The 17152-nt window shown below is 50.4% G+C and overlaps 1 protein-coding gene across 1 annotated transcript in view; it reads left to right on the forward strand.

The window, feature by feature from the left end:
* The first annotated feature begins 8456 nt into the window (after nucleotides 1-8456).
* The window catches only part of AXL (AXL receptor tyrosine kinase), a 34200-nt gene continuing 25504 nt past the window's right edge, over nucleotides 8457-17152 (forward strand). The window contains exons 1-5 of the mRNA XM_060172321.1: nucleotides 8457-8777; nucleotides 9421-9459; nucleotides 9760-9982; nucleotides 10737-10837; nucleotides 11535-11711. Of these exons, the coding sequence (XP_060028304.1) occupies nucleotides 8714-8777; nucleotides 9421-9459; nucleotides 9760-9982; nucleotides 10737-10837; nucleotides 11535-11711 (604 nt within the window). The 5' untranslated portion in view covers nucleotides 8457-8713. The remainder of the gene's footprint in view (nucleotides 8778-9420; nucleotides 9460-9759; nucleotides 9983-10736; nucleotides 10838-11534; nucleotides 11712-17152) is intronic.

The raw sequence follows: 17152 nt of genomic DNA on the forward strand, positions 1-17152 counted from the left end.
TCAGAGGGACCTTCCCTTTCCAAATCTAACCTGTTAGAGCACCAGCTTGCATGCCTGAGTCATGGAGGTCACAAGTTCAATTCCTGGCACCACCTTGTGCCTGAGCAAAACACTGCTCCAGTCTCAGTTTCTATAAATAAATAAATAAATAAATAAATAAGTTGATTTTGGGGCCAGGCAGTTGTGCACTTAGTTGAGCACAGCTATTACTATGCACAAGGACCCAGGTTCAAATCCCCTCTCCCCACCTGCAGGGGACAAGCTTCACAAATAGTCAAGCAGTGTTATAGATGATCTCCTCCTTCCCATCTCATTTTCTCCGTTTCTGTCCAAAATTAAAAAAAAAAAATTGGGAGTCAGGCAGTAGCACAGCGGGTTAAGCACATGGCGCAAAGCGCAAGGATCTGTGTAAGGATCCCGTTCGAGCCCCCGGCTCCCCACCTGCAGGGGAGTTAGTTCACAAGTGGTGAAGCAGGTCTGCAGGTGTCTTTCTCCCTCTCCCTCTGTCTTCCCTTCCTCTCTAGATTTCTCTGTCCTATCCAACAATAATGACATCAATAATAATAATAATAACTATAACAATAAAACAGCAAGGACAATTAAAGGGAATAAATAAATAAATAAAATTTTTTAAAAAAAATTAAGTTAATAAAGAGGCCAGGTGGTAGCGTACCCAGTTGAGCACACATGTTACCAGACACAAAAACCCAGGTTCAAGCCTCCGGTCCCCACCTACAGGGGGAAAGCGCCACAAGTGGTGAAGCAGGGGTGCCAGCGTCTTTCCACCACCCCCTTTCCTCTCCATGTCTGGCTGTCTCTATCCAGTAAATAAATAGAAATAATTTTAAAAAATAAAAGTAAATAAATAAATGTAAAAAGCTAATAAAAACAGTACTTAAAATAATAAATAAAGTTTTTCAAGTGAGGTTTTGACCCCTCCCTATATCTTCCAGCCTTATTTTTTCCTTCATGGCCCATCTCTCCTCTTGCATTTATCTGATTGTTGTCTCTGTTCTCTTTGGAATGTGAGCTCCATGAGGGCTGATGTTTACTGGTCTTGCTTTCTCCTTCTGTGCAGTTTTTAAAAATATTTTTTTAAGATTTTAATTATTTATGAGAAAGATAGGAGGAGAGAGAAAGAACCAGACATCACTCTGGCACATGTGCAGCGAGGGATCAAACTTGGGACCTCATGCTTGAGAGTCTAGAGCTTTACCACTGCGCCACCTCCTGGAACCACTCTCCTTCTGTGCATTTATCTGTTCAAAAAATTCACTCAAGAGCAGGGAGATGGCTCACTGAGTATAATGTGCACCTTCCCATGTGCAAAGCCCTGGGTTTGAACACACGGGAGCACCACCGTGCCCAGCAGGTGCTGTCATGTCTCTTCTCTTTCCGTCTCTTTTCATTTCTATCACTATCTTAAATTCTAAGAAGAAAGCCCACCAGAAACAGTGGAATCATACAGACATGAAGATCTAACACTCCAGTACTAATACTTTGAGGCAGCCCAGAGGTGATGCCGTGATAGAGTTCTGGACCCAGCCTGAGATCCTGAGTACAATCCCCGAAATCAAATGTGCCAGAGAGACCAGCCTCCCCACCCTGCCCACCTTCTTTGTCTCTCTTGGGAAATAAATTAAATCTTTAAAAAAAATAAATAAATAAAAGTAGGCTTAATTTCTGCCTCGATTTACTTTTTTAATATTTATTTTATTTATTTAATGAGAGAGATACCAAAGCATTGCTCAGCTCTGGCTTATGGTGGTGTTGGGGGTTGAACCTGGTACTTCAGAGCTTCAGACAGGAAAGTCTTTTGCATAACCATCATGCTGTCTGCCCAGCCCCCTCAATTTACTTGTTTTAAAAAATATTTAATAGTTTCTGTTTTATTGATTTTTTCTGATTTTTTTTTTTTTAGTTTTCATGAGAGAGATACAGAGAGAAAGAGAGAGAGAGAGATCCACCAGAACACTGCTCAGTTCTGGCTAATGGTGGAGCTGGGGACTGAACATGGGAACTCAGAGCCTCAGGCATGAAAGCCTTATGCAGAATCTTTATGCTATCCCCCAGCCCGTCAATTTACTTTAAAAAAAAAAAAGTCATCGGGCCAGGTGGTGGTGTACCTGGTTGAATGCACACATTACAATGTGCAAGGACCTGGGTACAAGCCCCCAATCCCTACCTGGAGGGGAGAAACTTCACATGTGGTGAAGCAGATCTGCAGATATCTTTCTGTCTCTTTACTTCTTAACATGCCCCTCCCCTATCAATTTCTCTCTGTCTATCCAAAAAAAAAATTTTTTTTTTTTTTTTACATCCAGGGTTATTGCTGGGGCTCAGTACCTACACTAAGACTCCACTACTCCTAGCAGCCATTTTTTCCATTTTATTGGATAAGACAGAGAGAAATTGAAAGAGAAGGGGAAGACAGAGAGGGGGGAAAAGACACCTGCAGATATGCTTCACCGCTTGTAAAGTGACCCTCCCCCACAGGTGGGGAGCTGAGGGCTCGAACTGGGATCCTTGTGTGAGTCCTTGAGCTACGTACTTATGTGTGCTTAACCAGGTGAACAAGCGCCCAACCCCTATCCAAAATAAATTTCAAAAAACACTATTTAAAAAAATCGTTTGAGGGGGTCAGGTGGTAGCAAATTGGGTTAAGTGCACATGGCACAGAGCACAAGGACCAACACAGGGATCCTAGTTCTAGCCTCCAGCCCCCCACCTACATGGGGGTCACTTCACAAACAGTAAAGTAGGTCTGCAGGTGTTTATCTTTCTCTCCCCTTCTCTGTCTTCCCCCCCCCCCCCCCGATTTCTCTCTGTCCTATCCATCAACAATAATAACAACAATGACACCGATAAACAACAAGGGCAACAAAGGGGGAAAATGGCCTCCAGGAGTAGTGGTTTCATTCTCATAGTGTGGGCACCGAGCCCCAGCAATAACCCTGGAGGCAAAAAATAAAAACAATTCATTTGAGGGGTTAGGAAATACCTCAGTGGGTAGATCTCATGCCTTACCTTCTATGAGGCTCCAGGTTTGAGCTTCAGTACCACATGGAAGCACCGTGGATGAAATGGGACAGGAGGGAGGGGAGGGGAGGGGAGGGAGGGAAGTTCCGTGGATGGTGGAGCTGTGGTGTAGTGTCCTCTCACTCCTCTCTTTTGGTCTCTCTCTCATCTCTCAATCTTCCTTCCTTGCTAGGATATAGAATTTTTCTATTTCTTTTTTTCAACTCTGGTTTATGATGGTGCCTGGGATTGAACCTGGGACCTCAGAGACCCAGATCCGTTTTTGCAGACCATTGTGCTGTCTCCTGGACCCTAGAATCTTCTGTACAATCGTCTGAAAGTACACTGCAGACACATAGTAAGTGCTTAGCAAATCGTTGCTGAATATGCAGACAAGTAGGCAGGCAGACCTTGGCACAAATCTGTACCCCAAAACACCACAGTTCTGAATCTTCCCCTTTATGGCTGACCTTCTACAGGGTGGAAGGGACACAGCAGTGGCTGGGTCCAGGCCATCCCACCTTCCCAGAGCCCACAGGCCAGAGGGAGGAGACAGATGAGAGACACACAATCACAACAACGATGGGGTCATGGCCAAGTACAGAAAAAGAAAAGGACAGAGTGTGACAGTGGTCAGGGGACCAGACTAAACTGGGAGGAGCCAGGCAGTTCTTCTAGCGTTTGCCCTTCTTCCGTAGCCAGTCAACAGGTCAGGTTGAAAGCTGTCAGGAGCTGCTTGTTGCTGGCTTTGAAAGTGACTGGGATCCATGTGGATTCAGTCGGCTAGGAAGGATCGATCGTCAGTTTCCCCAATGAATGGGTACTCACGGGATGCACCACGAGAAGGTCGATCCAATGCATCCCAGCCAGGCAGTGATGCCTAATAGAGACTGACTGAGGGGTGTGTGGGAGTTTGGGACAAAGTCTGCTGGGGAAATGCCCCCCCCCCCAACAAAAGAAAAAAACCTGGGGACTGGGAATTGGAAACAGGGAAGTGGGGATCTAGGGGACAGGGTAGCTGTTTGGGGCTCATCTATGGTAACTTGCAACAGAGGATGGGAAAGGTCTGGCGGAGGGTTTAGAAGCATTCTTCCAGGGCTGGAGAGGCAGCATAATGGTTCTGCAAAATGGCTTTCCTGCCTGAAGCTCCAAGGTCCCAAATTCAATCCCCAGCACCACCATAAGCCAGAGTTGATCAGCAATCTAGTCTTTCTCTCTTCATCTCTCTCTCTCATTAACATAAAATAAATAAAAAATAAAAGAAGCAGAGCTGGGAAGATAGCACAATGGTTCCACAAAAACATTTTCATGCTTGAAGCTCCAAAGTTCCAGGTTCAGTCCCCAGCACCACCCTAAGTCAGAGCTAAGCAGTGTTCTGGTTGAAAGGGGAAAAAAAAAAATCAATTAAAAAAGTAATAATAATAATAAAATAAAAAGAAGCATTCTTCCAGTGTATGACAGGTGAGAGGGAGGGAGAATAGACATCAGGGACATGGATGCAGGCAGGAGATGGGAGCAGGATTTGGGAGAGAGGCTTCAGATGCTGAATTTTCCTTGGGATTTGGTGACTTACTGCAGGGGTGGGGGTATCAGTCCAGGAGGACTCTTGAAGGCCACAAGAGCCCGAGGCAGGCAAGGAGATGGAGAAGGCCTGAGCTGACAGCAGCCAGATTGGCACTGTGGATGACTGAGAAAGAGGACTGGAGATGCAAGAGTGAAGTCCAAGGAGGAAGTCAGGGCAGGGATCCCCAACAGAATGGCTGGGAGGGGCAGGGTTGGGTGGCACAGGCAGTGGTACACAGGCAGTGAGTGCTCAGGTTACCATGTGCAAGAACCAGGGTTCAAGCCCCTGGTCCCCACCTGCAGGGGGGAAGTTTCACAAGTGGTGAAGCAGGTTCTGCAAGTGTCTTTCTCCATCTCTATCTTCCTTTCCCCTCTCAAATTCTCTTTGTCCCATTAAATTTAAAAAAGAAAAAGAAATACCTGCCAGGAGTGATGGATTTAACAAACAGGCACCTAGCCCCAACAAAATAAAAATAATAAAATAAAAATAATAAAATAAAATACAGAGCCCTACCCCACTAGGGAAAGACAGAAACAGGCTGGGGGGTATGGATCCACCTACCAACACCCATGTCCAGTAGAGAAGCAATTACAGAAGTGAGAACTCCCACCTTCTGTGCCATATCAAGAATTTTTGTCCATACTCCCAGAAGGGGAGAGGTATTAGGGGAAGATGACCAGAGGGCTCTAAAACCCAATTCCATCAGGACCCAGAAAGAGAAGAGAAAGAAAGGAAGGACAGTCTGAAGTAGTAACAGGTGTAGGTGTGACTTAAAGTGGAGGAGAGATTCGACTTCCTGAGGCGGAGCTACGAGCAGCAGATCGCTTTCTCTCCTCTCCTCTCCTCTCCCGGATCAACTAGGAATACCAAAGGAGACCACCCGGACAAGACAGGACTAGAATGACCACAGAAACCCAGTAAATCACCCGTGAGTACAAACACGCGTGGCTGGTGACAGAGAGGAGAGAGGGGCCTAAGGAGAGATTAAGGGACTGCTAACAGTTCGACAGTTTGTCAGTGGAGACACCACCTCCAGTCTGCTCCACCAACAAGGGGACAGCTGAAGGGAGGAAAGGACTCCCCAGAGACTCACCAAGTGCAACTCTGAGTCCCCATTGCTACTACCCTCAGAATCTGGAGCAGCAACAGGGAGGGACACCAGGGTACAGAGATCTAACCGGGAAACTCAGGAGAAGACCTATAACTCGGTGGCATAGCTGAGGGGCTGTGAAAGTCTCTTTGCATAACCACTGGATTATCTCTGCCACACCCTGCTTTATCTCTTGGTCAGGAGTCAGTGATTAAGCTAAGAAGCCTATTGATAGTTTAAAAGCCCTCAGGCTCCCATAGCCTAAAGGGGGGGAAAAAAAGGCTTTTACACCACTGAACTCCAACTCAGGGATTGAAAAAACTGTTAACTTATATAAAATGGTTAAAACAACAAGAAAAAATATTGGAGACTCGAACCAGGACAAGAGTCCAGCTAAAAGTCCTCCAGAGGGTGAAGCACAAAACAACAAGTTCAACATCCAAACATTAGCTAAGGAAATAATAACAGGAGTGAGTAAAGAATTTGAAAAAATTGTAATCAGAAATACAGGAACAACAAATGAGAATATGGAAGAAAATTCTAATTATCTCATGGTTATTAGAGAGATGAAAGCTGAAATCGCTGAGCTAAAAAGGCAACTAGCTGAACAAGCTAAAACAATATCAGAGCAGGGCAACAAAATAGATGAACTCCAGAAAGCAGTAGAGGGCAGAGAGAATAGAATCAATGAGGCTGAAGACAGAATTAGCAAGATTGAGGATGAATTAGAGACAACTAAAAAAGAAGTAAGAGATCTCAAAAAGAGATTAAGAGATGCTGAAAACAACAACAGAGTCCTATGGGATGACTTCAAAAGAAACAATATACGCATTATTGACTTACCAGAGGAAGAAAGAGAAGGGGAGGAAGAAAGCATTCTCCAGGCCATAATAGCTGAAAATTTCTCTAATCTAGACAACACCAAAGACATAAAGATTCAAGAAGCCCAGAGGGTCCCAAACAGAATTAACCCAGACCTAAAGACACCAAGACATGTCATACTTAGAATGGAAAGGAATAAGGATAAAGAAAGGATCCTCAAGGCTGCAAGAGAAAAACAAAGAGTCACCTACAAAGGAAAACCCATAAGATTAGCAGCAGACTTCTCCATACAAACACTACAGGCCAGAAGAGAATGGCAAGATATCTATCGAGTGCTCAATGAGAAAGGCTTTCAGCCAAGAATACTATATCCTGCTAGATTGTCATTCAGACTAGATGGAAGCATCAAAACCTTCTCAGACAAGCAACAGTTGAAGGAAGCAACCATCACCAAGCCTGCCCTTAAAGTGGAGGAGAGAGCAGGACCATAGATAGAATAAATGGGGAAAATAGAGAGCAAGAGAGAGAGAGATAGTTGTAGAGATAATAGTTGGCCCATGTCTATGACCTTGGGGGAATCAGTGCAGTTTCCAATGGAGGGAATGGGAACACAGAATTCTGGTGGTGGGAAAGGTGTGGCATTATACCCCTGTTATCTTGTAATTTTGTAAATCAATGTTAAATCACTAATAATAAATAAATAAGAATGAGTGAAGCTGGTGTCTCAGGTGCGGGGCCAAGGGCCAGGACATGGGGATGAGCTCCAGGAACACCAACACATCTACAGAATAGCCCAGGACAGAAAGACTGATGCTCAGCCTCCACCTGCACAGACACCCCCCACCCACCCCCAGACCCACAGAATCTCCTACATGCAAAACATTCAGGGGTAAAGAACTGGGTACACCAGAAAACTGCCTGGAACTGTGGAGATCAGGACATATGATGACAGCAGAGGAAGTGCCCAGAGAGACTGGCTGGGGCTGGGGTGGGGGATGGGGGGCGCGAGGGTATGGTGCCTATGGGGAGGGGCGGGGGGGGGGGTGGGTGGGAGGGGGGCTTCCAGCTTCCAGCTTCCAGCTTCACACCCCATGGATTATTCTTGTTGCCTATTGCCAGGTTGACTCTTTTCAGATAGAGAGATAGAGAGAAAGGCAAAGAAAGAGACCACAGCACCCGAGCTCATTCTAACATGTTGGGGTGCTGGGATGGGCTCAAACGTGGGTCATGGGCACCCAGCAAAGCATGGCCCTTTGGTCCCATCTGACAAAATGAGGCTGAAAGGATATTTCACACCCCCACCTTAGAGCACCCCTGGTGGAGGCACCCACAGTTCTGACAGCCTATTTCTGTGTCCACAGTGGGTCTGTTTGGTGTGAGGGTCTAGGGTGTCACCCCACACACACAGAGGACCCAGGTCTGTTCCCCAGGTTCCTGCGGGAATGGCAGCATTCCTGGACCGGCTTGTCTGTGTGCTGGTGGGACTGGAGCGTGTCCCTGCCTGTCCTGGCTTGTCCCCGCCTCAGTGTCTTCTCCGTGTGTCCTTGTGAGCTTGAGGGGGAGTGGGGGACCAAGATTGCCACGCTACGGCAGAGCTGAGGTGTGGGGGAGCGGCAGAGACAGGGAAAGGGGGAGCGTCACAGGGGCCAAGAGGGGAGTGGTGCTGAGAGGAATGTTGACCAGACTCGGGAATGAGGGAAAGCGCTAGAGGCACAGACAAGAGTTCAGCAGCAGACACACAGACACACAGCCTCCCCACCCTGGGCCCAGAATAAGGGGTACAGTTGCTGGAGCGTGGGGGGTGGGCGGTCTTCCCCTTCCTTCAACTGACTTTGGGGCCCCTTTAAGATGGGGCTGGACCTCTGCTCTGGAGGTTAACCCCTCCACATCCCGGTGGCCCCCGGGCTCCGGCCAGTGGGCGGAGGCAGTGAGGGTGGGGGGAGCCGGAGGCGGAGAAAGTGCTGTCTGAAATCTGGGAGGGAGAGGAGAGGAGGCAGCCCCAGAGCCCGGAAGGCGCCCGCTGACCAGAGCGGGTGAAGGGGTCCCCGCTGTGCCAGGCAGCGGGCAGTGCCAGACCCTGGGAGCCCGGGGCTGGGGGGGGAGGGCCCGGGACAGCCTGGCCCTGCTCCCTCCCCCCGGCGGGGTGCCCAGCAACTTCTGAGGAAAGTTTGGCAACGACTGAGCCAAGCACCAGGCGCAGCGACTGAGGTGGCCCGAGGATGGACAGGGTCCCGCTGGCCTGGTGCTGGGTGCTGTGCTTCTGGGGGTGCCTGGCTCCGCAGGGTAAGTGGGGAGGGAGCCATAGGGAGCTGAGGTCGTGGATAGTGGGTGTCGGGGTGAGCCTGGGGCTGGTTCAGGGGGGGGGGTTCATGAGCGACAGTCTTAGAGAGAGAGGGATGTCCCCGCAGAAGAATGAGAGACCGAGCCCTGGGAAGAGACAGACACAGAGAAAGAGACAGGAGACACCGGGGGTGGGGGTGTGAGGTAGGGGCTGCCCGGGAAGGAATCTTCCAGAAAGGGAGCATTCAGTCAGGCCCGAGCTAAAGTATGTCTGGGGAGTATTAGGGGAAACCCTTCCTCACTGTCACCCCATTACTGCCCCACCACTACCTGCCTGTGTGTCTGTCTGTCTGTTCCACCTCTGGGGAGGAAGGTCTGGCTCCAGCTTTGCCATCTGTGTGGGTCTTCATGTCTCCCTCTCTCCTCGTCTCTGCCTTTATCTCTCCCTGTTCTCTTAAGAGTCTCTCTCAATGTCTGTCTCTGTCCCTCTGTGTGACTCCCCTTCAGGGGGAGGTGGAATCTCTCTCTCCCTCAACTCACCTCCCCCATTTCACCCTGTCTCTCATCCCATCTTTCAGGGATGGTCTCTGTTCATCTCTCCTGGCTTATCTCTGCTTTTCGGTTTGTTTCTTTCTCCTCCCCACAGTCAGATCTGTCAAGTCTCTGGAGACCCAAAGGGCGGCAGGCAAGAGTTGGGGGGGAGGGGCTGGCTCTGTGGCAGTCTGGGGCGTGGGAGGTTGCCAGAGCCCAGGCCTGCTTCCCAAGGGGCAGATGAAGGATGAAAGCTGGACCCCAGGCCCCTGGGAAGACTCCCTTCCTCCCCCAAAAGCCTCCGCCCTCACCCTGCACCCCACCCCCTGCTGAGGTCACTTGGCAACTATGTGGGGCCTTAGGGCCTGGCTGGCGGGGTCCTGGCAGCCCTGGGCAGGCAGGAGGAGCATGGGAAGTGGGGTTCCACAGCTAAGTGTTCCCCATCTGCCTGCAGGTGCAGAGACTCATGGGGACCCCTTCGTGGGCAGCCCAGAGAACATCACAGGTGCCCGAGGCCTCCTAGGAACCCTCCGGTGTGAGCTCCTGGTTCAGGAGGAGCCCCCCGAGGTGTCCTGGCTGCGGGATGGGCAGGTTCTGGATCTGGCAGACAGCACCCAGACCCAGGTGCCCCTGGGTGAAGATGGGCAGGACGACTGGAAGGTGGTCAGCCAGCTCAGGTGTCCAGATGGTTCAGCCCTATGCCCCTCCCTCCTCACAGTGCCCCCCTCCATCACGCACTCCCTCCTGGTGCCTACTCCCCAGCACACGGTGGGTGACACCACAGGCATGGCATGGCTCTACACCCTTTGGTCACTTGGTGGCTGGGTGACTCTGGGCAGCTGCCATCCCTCTATGGTTCCCTTTCCTCATCCTCAGCATGAATGGTTACAGTGTCTCCTCCTTCTCCTCTTCCCTCTCCTTTTCCTTCTTCCTCCTCTTCCTCCTCTTCTTCTCTTTCTCCTTCCTTTTCTTCTTCTCTTCCTCCTCCTTTTCCTCCATCTCCACTGTCTGCTCCCCTTCTTCTTTCTTTTCTTCTTCTGTTTCGTCCTCTTCTCCTTCTACTTCCTACTACTCTTTTTTTCCTTTTCCTCGTCTTCCTTCTCCTCCTCTTCCTTCTTTAATTTTCTTTTCTTTAATTCTTTAATTGCAGAGACACCTGCAACACTGCCTCATCACACGTGAGGCGTCCTCTCTACAGATGGAGACTTGGGGCTTGAACTCCAGTCCTTTGCACACTGTACCATGTGTGCTCAACCAATTACACCACTGCCCAGCTCCCCCCCCCCAAGTGCCCACTTCTTAGGGCTCACAGGCTGCCCCTCCACACACTCCCAACTCACTTCTCATGACTCCCTAACAACAACAACAAAAAAACCCTGCCAGTGTCCAGCTCTGACCCAGCCCCTCTCTGCCCCCCCGCTGGCCCATCAGAATTGCCTCCCTGAAGCTCTCCGATGCGGGCTGGTACCAGTGTGCTGTGGTCCTGGGGGGGAAGACCTTCGTGTCTCAGCCCGGCTATGTGGGGCTGGAAGGTAAGCCCCAGGGTTAGGGGCCAGGGGCCAGGGGTCAGGGGTCAGAGGAGGTCCGGGAAGGGGCTAGCAGAGGAGGCACAGCAAGAGGTACTGTAGAATAGGAAGTGTCCCCCAGAAACATAACTACAGCTTAGGAATGTCAGCCATGCTGAGGGGACAGGCTATTCCCGTATTCTGTATAAAGTTTGGGGGTTCAGACTGGGATAAGGAATATATGACATCTTAGTGTTTGTCTGGATGTCAGATACAATTGGGTGTGTCATTCTGGGGATCCCTCTCTCTCCACTTCCAGGCAGCCCTCCTACCCCACTCCACTTCCACCATCTCTTCATTGAGGAATCAGGCCAGGAAAGAGGGAGGAGAGAGAATTCAGATGACCTAAGGATCAGACAATGATGGGGAGAATCTGATATTGGGGGGATGGGGGTGTCCTGGGGCCAGATATAGTAGATCAAGAAGATGTAGTCCCCACAGTGTCCTGATTCTTTTTTTTTTTTTACCAGAGCACTGCTCAGCTCTGGCTTATGGTGGTGGTGGGGGAGGAATTGAACCTTGGACTCTGGAGCCTCAGGCATGAGAGTCACTTTGCATAATAAGCATTATGTTGTTATCTACCCCCCTCCTGGTTCTGAGTCACATAGTGGGGGGGGCACTCAGATGGACCCCCCCCCCAGCCTCTGCCACTGACCCCCTCCAGGCCTGCCTTACTTCCTGGAGGAGCCGGAGGACAGGATGGTGGTAGCCAACACCCCCTTCAACCTGAGCTGCCAGGCCCAGGGTCCCCCGGAGCCCGTGGACCTCCACTGGTTCCAGGATGCCATGCACCTGATTCCAGCCCCAGGCAGGGGACCCCAGCACACGCTGTCTGTGCCAGGTGAGTCCAGGCTGATGGAGTAGGGATCAGGGGTCACCCTCTCCCCATCCTGACTTTTCAGACCCTGTCTTTCAGTCTTCAAAGTCTTGTGACTGTGTGTCTCTGTCATAATCTGTCCACTTGCTTTTCACTGTAAGCTTTCTCAGTCTGTTTTTTAACAGTGTGGCAGTGGGGGTCAGAGCAGCACCCAGGATGTATGGTACTGGGATGCACGCCCAGGACCCCACATACATTGGTCCTTTTATTTTTTTTCCCCCTCTCACTATCCACCTCCCAGCCCTCCATGTCTCTCTCTCTCTGTTCTCTGCCTGTTTCTCTGTGCATGTGTGTGTGTCTGTCTTGTCTGTCTCTGCTCTCTCTCTCTCTCCCTCTATTCAGTCTGGCCTCTCTGAATAGAATTCTTTGTCTTGGGTTTCCTGTTAGCTGTTCCATGGCTGGGCAAGTGTGGGCCTGATGCCCCTTTGTCAGCCCTTGACCTTGCAGAGCCTCAGGATCCAGGGGGGCATTCCCTCCTCCCCCTGCTCCCTACCTACCCACCTCTGAGCCCTAAGGGGGCCCCTGGGGGGCAGAGCCCAAAAGATATGGGAGCTGGTGGGGGGGGGGGTCTGGAGAGATAGAAAGGCAGTGATAGAGACAGAGAGAATAAGGGATGGAGGATGTGGCACACCTGGTAGAGTGCACATGTTATCATGTGCAAGGACCTAAGTTCAAGCCCCTGCTCCCTACCTGCAGGGGAGAAGCTTCATGAGCACTGAAGCAAGGCTGTGGATGTCTGTCTGTCTGTCTATCAATTTATCTATCACTCCTGCACCCTCTCAACTTCTCTGTGTCCTACCAAATACAAATAAAAAAACTGAAGGGAAAAAAAGAAAAGAAAAAAAGGAAAACATAGCCCCCAGGAGTGGTGGATTCTTCATGCAGGCACCAGAGATAACCCTAAGAGAGAGAGAAAGAGAGGACCCAGACAAGACAGACCACAGAGATGACCAAAGGGCATGAGGTCTGAGTGATAGAAGCCACATGGGGTAGGGGACAGGACTTAATATAACAGACAGAGGCAGAGCTAAGGGACCCTGGGCACAAGGGCTCCCCCTTGCTGAGGAAGGAAAGACAGAGGAACACAGGTGGGGAGACCCCGGCAGAGGGAGGTGGCAGCACCTTTTGGCATCAGCTGTCCACACCCCCCACCTGCTGGGATGGATGGAGAGGGGACTCCCAGTTGAGGGCTGGGTGGAGGGAGGCACCCACATTCCCTGCATTCTGAGGGCCCTGAGTGCGCAAGGAAGTGGTGGTGAGTGTGTTGCCCCTCAGAGGAATGACTCAGGCCAAGTGGCTCTGGGACCTGAGTCAGCCTGCCAAGACCCCAGAGAGAGAAAGGGAGGGAGGGAGGGAGGGACACAGTCACCTACCCATTCTAGGAAAAGGAAATGGGAGGGGGGCATGGATTGAGATGGTCTGAGTACCGGTACATCAGGGTGGTGGTGGTGAGGGGTGTCTGTGTGTCCACATCCCTCTGAGCCTGTGTGTCTGTCAGCATCTGCCTCTTTGTAAGAAGGGGGCTGGTTCTGTATATCTGTGTTTCTCTGTGTGTGTGCATGTGTGTCTGTGTGACTGAGACAGAGAAAGAACAGGTGTACTTTTTTAAATATTTATTTATTTCCTTTTGATTTTCCTTTTTGATGTTATTATTGTTGTTGTTTTTGGATAGGACAGAGAGAAATGGAGAGAGGAGGGGAAGACAGAGAGGGGGAGAGAAAGATACCTGCAGACCTGCCTCACTACTTGTAAAGTGACTCCCCTGCAGGTGGGGAACCAGGGGCTCAAACTGGGATCCTTACACTGGTCCTTGAGCTTTGCGCCACGTGTACTTAACCCGCTGCGCTACCGCCCAACTCCCAGGACAGGTGTATTTTTTTTTTTTTAAGATTTTATTTATTTATTTATTTATTTATGAGAAACATAGGAGGAAATAGAAAGAGCCAGACATCACTCTGGTACATGTGCTGCCGGGGATTGAACTTAGGACCTCATGCTTGATAGTCTGATGTTTTATCCACTGTGCTACCTCCCAGACCACGACAGGTATATTTTTAAAATTTATTTATTGGACAGAGACAGAAAGCAACTGAGTGGGGAGAGGACAGACAGAGGGTGAGCGAGCAAGAGACACCTGCAGCCCTGTTTCACCACTTATGAAACCCCCCCACCCCGCAGATGGAAACTGAGGGCTTGAACCTGGGTCCTTGCACATTATTAATATGTGTGCTCTACCAGATGTGCCACCAAAAATACACAAATAAAGAAATGCATATTTCTTTATAGTTTGTACACTTCTCAGTGTGTATGTGTGTGATAAACTAATTATACCTCAGTCACAAGCTGTCAGCCTATGCTTCTCCTACTTTTTTCAAAGATGTAGTTAACAGAAGAAAGAAGAAGATAGACAGAGAGGGAGAAGAGAGACAGAGAACTAGAGCATCACTCTGATAAATGTAATGCCAGGGATCAAACAACTCGAGACCTCATGCTTGAGAGTCGAGTGCTTTATCTACTGTGCCACCTGCCAGGCCAAATCTCTTCTATGGTACGTGTGCATGTGTGCGTGCATTCTCAGCTGTGTAAAGGTGGCAGTGTGTTTGGTGGCTCTTTTGCACACCTCCCCGTTGGGTTAGTGACAGTGACAGTGCCAGCACAGGGCTGTGCCCCTGTGGGTGTGAGTGTGTCTGGTGTGGACTTTGTGAGGGAAGGACAGAAGACAGGTGTGTGGGGAGGGGTGGGAGGTGGGTTTCGTACTGCACAGTCTGCATTGTGGTTCTGTCACACACCCGTGTCCGTGTGTGTGTGTGTGTGTGTGTGTGTGTGCGCGCGCGCTCTGCCTGTGGGTATTGACCCTGGCCCAGATTGCCTCTGGTGGGTGGACCCAAGCTACTTTCCAGCAAGTGTGTGTGTGTGTGTGTGTGTGTGTGTGTGTGTGTGTGTTGTGTCTCCTGCTTGCACATTGTGATGTCTCGCAAAGCGTGTGTCTGTGTGTCTATCTGCTCTTGTTGCATGAATTTGTAGTTCCTGTGAGCAGCTTTGTCCTGACCTAGATAAATGCTAGACTGTGTGTGTTTATGTGCACACAAGACACCACTATCCTTCATGGCATTCAGAACATCCTTTGTCTGGCCAAGTGTCCTATGTTCTTTGGGGGTCAAGCTGGGTTTACATTATCTTTTTTATTTATTTTAATAAGAGAGATACAGAAAGACCAGAGCACTGCTCAGCTCTGGCTTATGGTGGTGCTGGGGGGTTGAACCTGGGACCCTGGATATTGCCTTTTATTTTCATTTCTTAAAAGATATTTAGGGTTGGGGAGACAGCATTATGATGATACAAGACTCTCCTGTCTAAAGTCCTGAGGTCCCAGGTTGAAAATTTAATAAAAAATCACCACCAGTATATATGGTGCAGAGTATTGCGCCCAGGGAGGGCCTCACACAGGCAAGGCCTGCACTCTCCCCAGAGCCATTCCCTCCCCCATCTCAATACATGTTTGTCAGGTGGTGGGTGCATTTCCAGTCTTGAGCCTCCTAGTGGATTGTGTTGCTGTTTGTCTGTATGTGTGTAGGAATTTCTTCTGTTTGTCCCTAGTCCCTCCATCTGACTCAGGGCGTGCCGCATTTCTCCTTCCATCCCTCTCATTCCCACAGAAAAAAGGAAAAAGTGCCGGGGGGGGGGGGGGGGGGGGGTGAGGGGGGGTGGGGGGGGTGGAGGGGGGTGGCCAGTGCGTAAGGGGGGAAAGAATGAGGGAGGAGGATGCCGGACATCTGGTAAGCACATCTGGAGTCGCCTGCTCCCCAGCCTGGGAGATGGACCCCAGTGCCAAAAAGGGGGTCCCAGATCCCTTAGGTCCCCGCTCTCTACTCCTTCAAGTTTTTGGCCTTAGAAGGTAGGGTGTCTGGTAGAAGGGGGGATCCTCCTGGTCGACGCCCCCCCCTCCAGGACCCGGAAGTGCCCGAGGGGGAGGGGACAGCCCGGTGACTCACGCGAGGGCAGGAATGCTGCGGTCGGAACAGCTTGGGGTTCCAGAGCAGCCCCCCTCACACTCCCGCGCCTGGGCTCCTCCAGGAGCCCTGAGACCCCGGCGGCCCCCCAAAAGCCAGGTGGCTGGACACCTCCCAGGCCCCGCCCTCTTCGCTCAGCAGCGGGCCTGCTGAGCGCGCCTCCCCCGGGAGGGCCGCGGGGCTGCGCTGGGCACCTGACCCCTTGGCTGGGGCGGTGATGCTTCCCCGCCCGCTCCCTTCCGGCCCCGCCGCCCGCTCTCCTTGGCTCTGCGCGCCCTGCCTACAGAAAAGGCAACTTTGTGTCTGCGGGTGGGTGGTGGCAGTGGGAACCAGGGCACACGTGCCAGCAAACCCCGGGCGCACGCGGTCTACAGCCGCCTGTGAGAGCACCAGCTTGCAGGCGCTGAAGCCCCAGAGGCTACAGGTTCGATCCCCGGCCCCGCCTTATACCAGAGCCAAGTGGGCTCTGGGCCTCTTTACGTCATGAAAACAAATCTTTTGTTTTTGCTTTTGTTTATATTTCTGCCGAGCCGTGGCCTTGTGCATGAATTATTTCACCTTGCTCTAGCTGCTCCCCCCACCCCTCCATTTAGATATAAAGACAGGGACCAGGTGGTGGCGCATGTTAAGCACACATGTTACCAACCTCAAGGACGCAGGTTCACCTCCCCGGCCCCCACCTGCAGAGGGGAAGCTTCAGGGCTGCAGATGTCTCTCTTTCTCTCCCTTCAACTCTATCCCCCTTCGCTCTAAATTTCTCTCTAACCTATTAAATGAAAATAATACTAATAATGATAATAAAATTTAGAGGAGAGACACCACGACACCAGAGTGTCTTCTGATGCCATAGTGCCTGCTTTTTGGTGCTGGAGCTCCAGCCTGATGAGCTATCTCTCAGGCCCAAAGAGATTAAGCTTGTGGGGGTAGGAGTGGGCTGGGGAGACAGCATAATGGTTTCTTAAAACACCTTTATGCCTGAGACTCTGTTCAGTTCCCAACACGACCATCAGCCAGAGTTGAGCAGTACTTTGGTCTCTCTGAAGAAGAAAGAAAGAGAGAAAGAAAGAAAATATTTTTATAATACAATTTAAAAAGTGGGGAGGGGGTTGATAGCATAATGGTTATGCAAAGATATTCTCATGCCTGAGGCACCAAAGTCCCAGGTTCAATCCCCCCGTACCACCATAAACCAGAGCTGAGCAGTGCTCTGGTGTTTCTCTCTGTGTCTTTCTCTTTTATTTCTCTCTGTATCTTTCTCTCTGCATCTATCTCAAAAAAAAAAATTAAAAATATAATAAAATAAAAATGTTAAAGGGTAAAGTCAGTAAGATAGCTCATCTGAGAGGGTGCCTGTTTGAGCATGCATATGACCCAGACTTGAACCCCCAACCCTTC

This window comes from Erinaceus europaeus, chromosome 2 (genome assembly GCF_950295315.1).
Source record: "Erinaceus europaeus chromosome 2, mEriEur2.1, whole genome shotgun sequence".
NCBI classification, from domain to species: Eukaryota; Metazoa; Chordata; class Mammalia; order Eulipotyphla; family Erinaceidae; genus Erinaceus; species Erinaceus europaeus.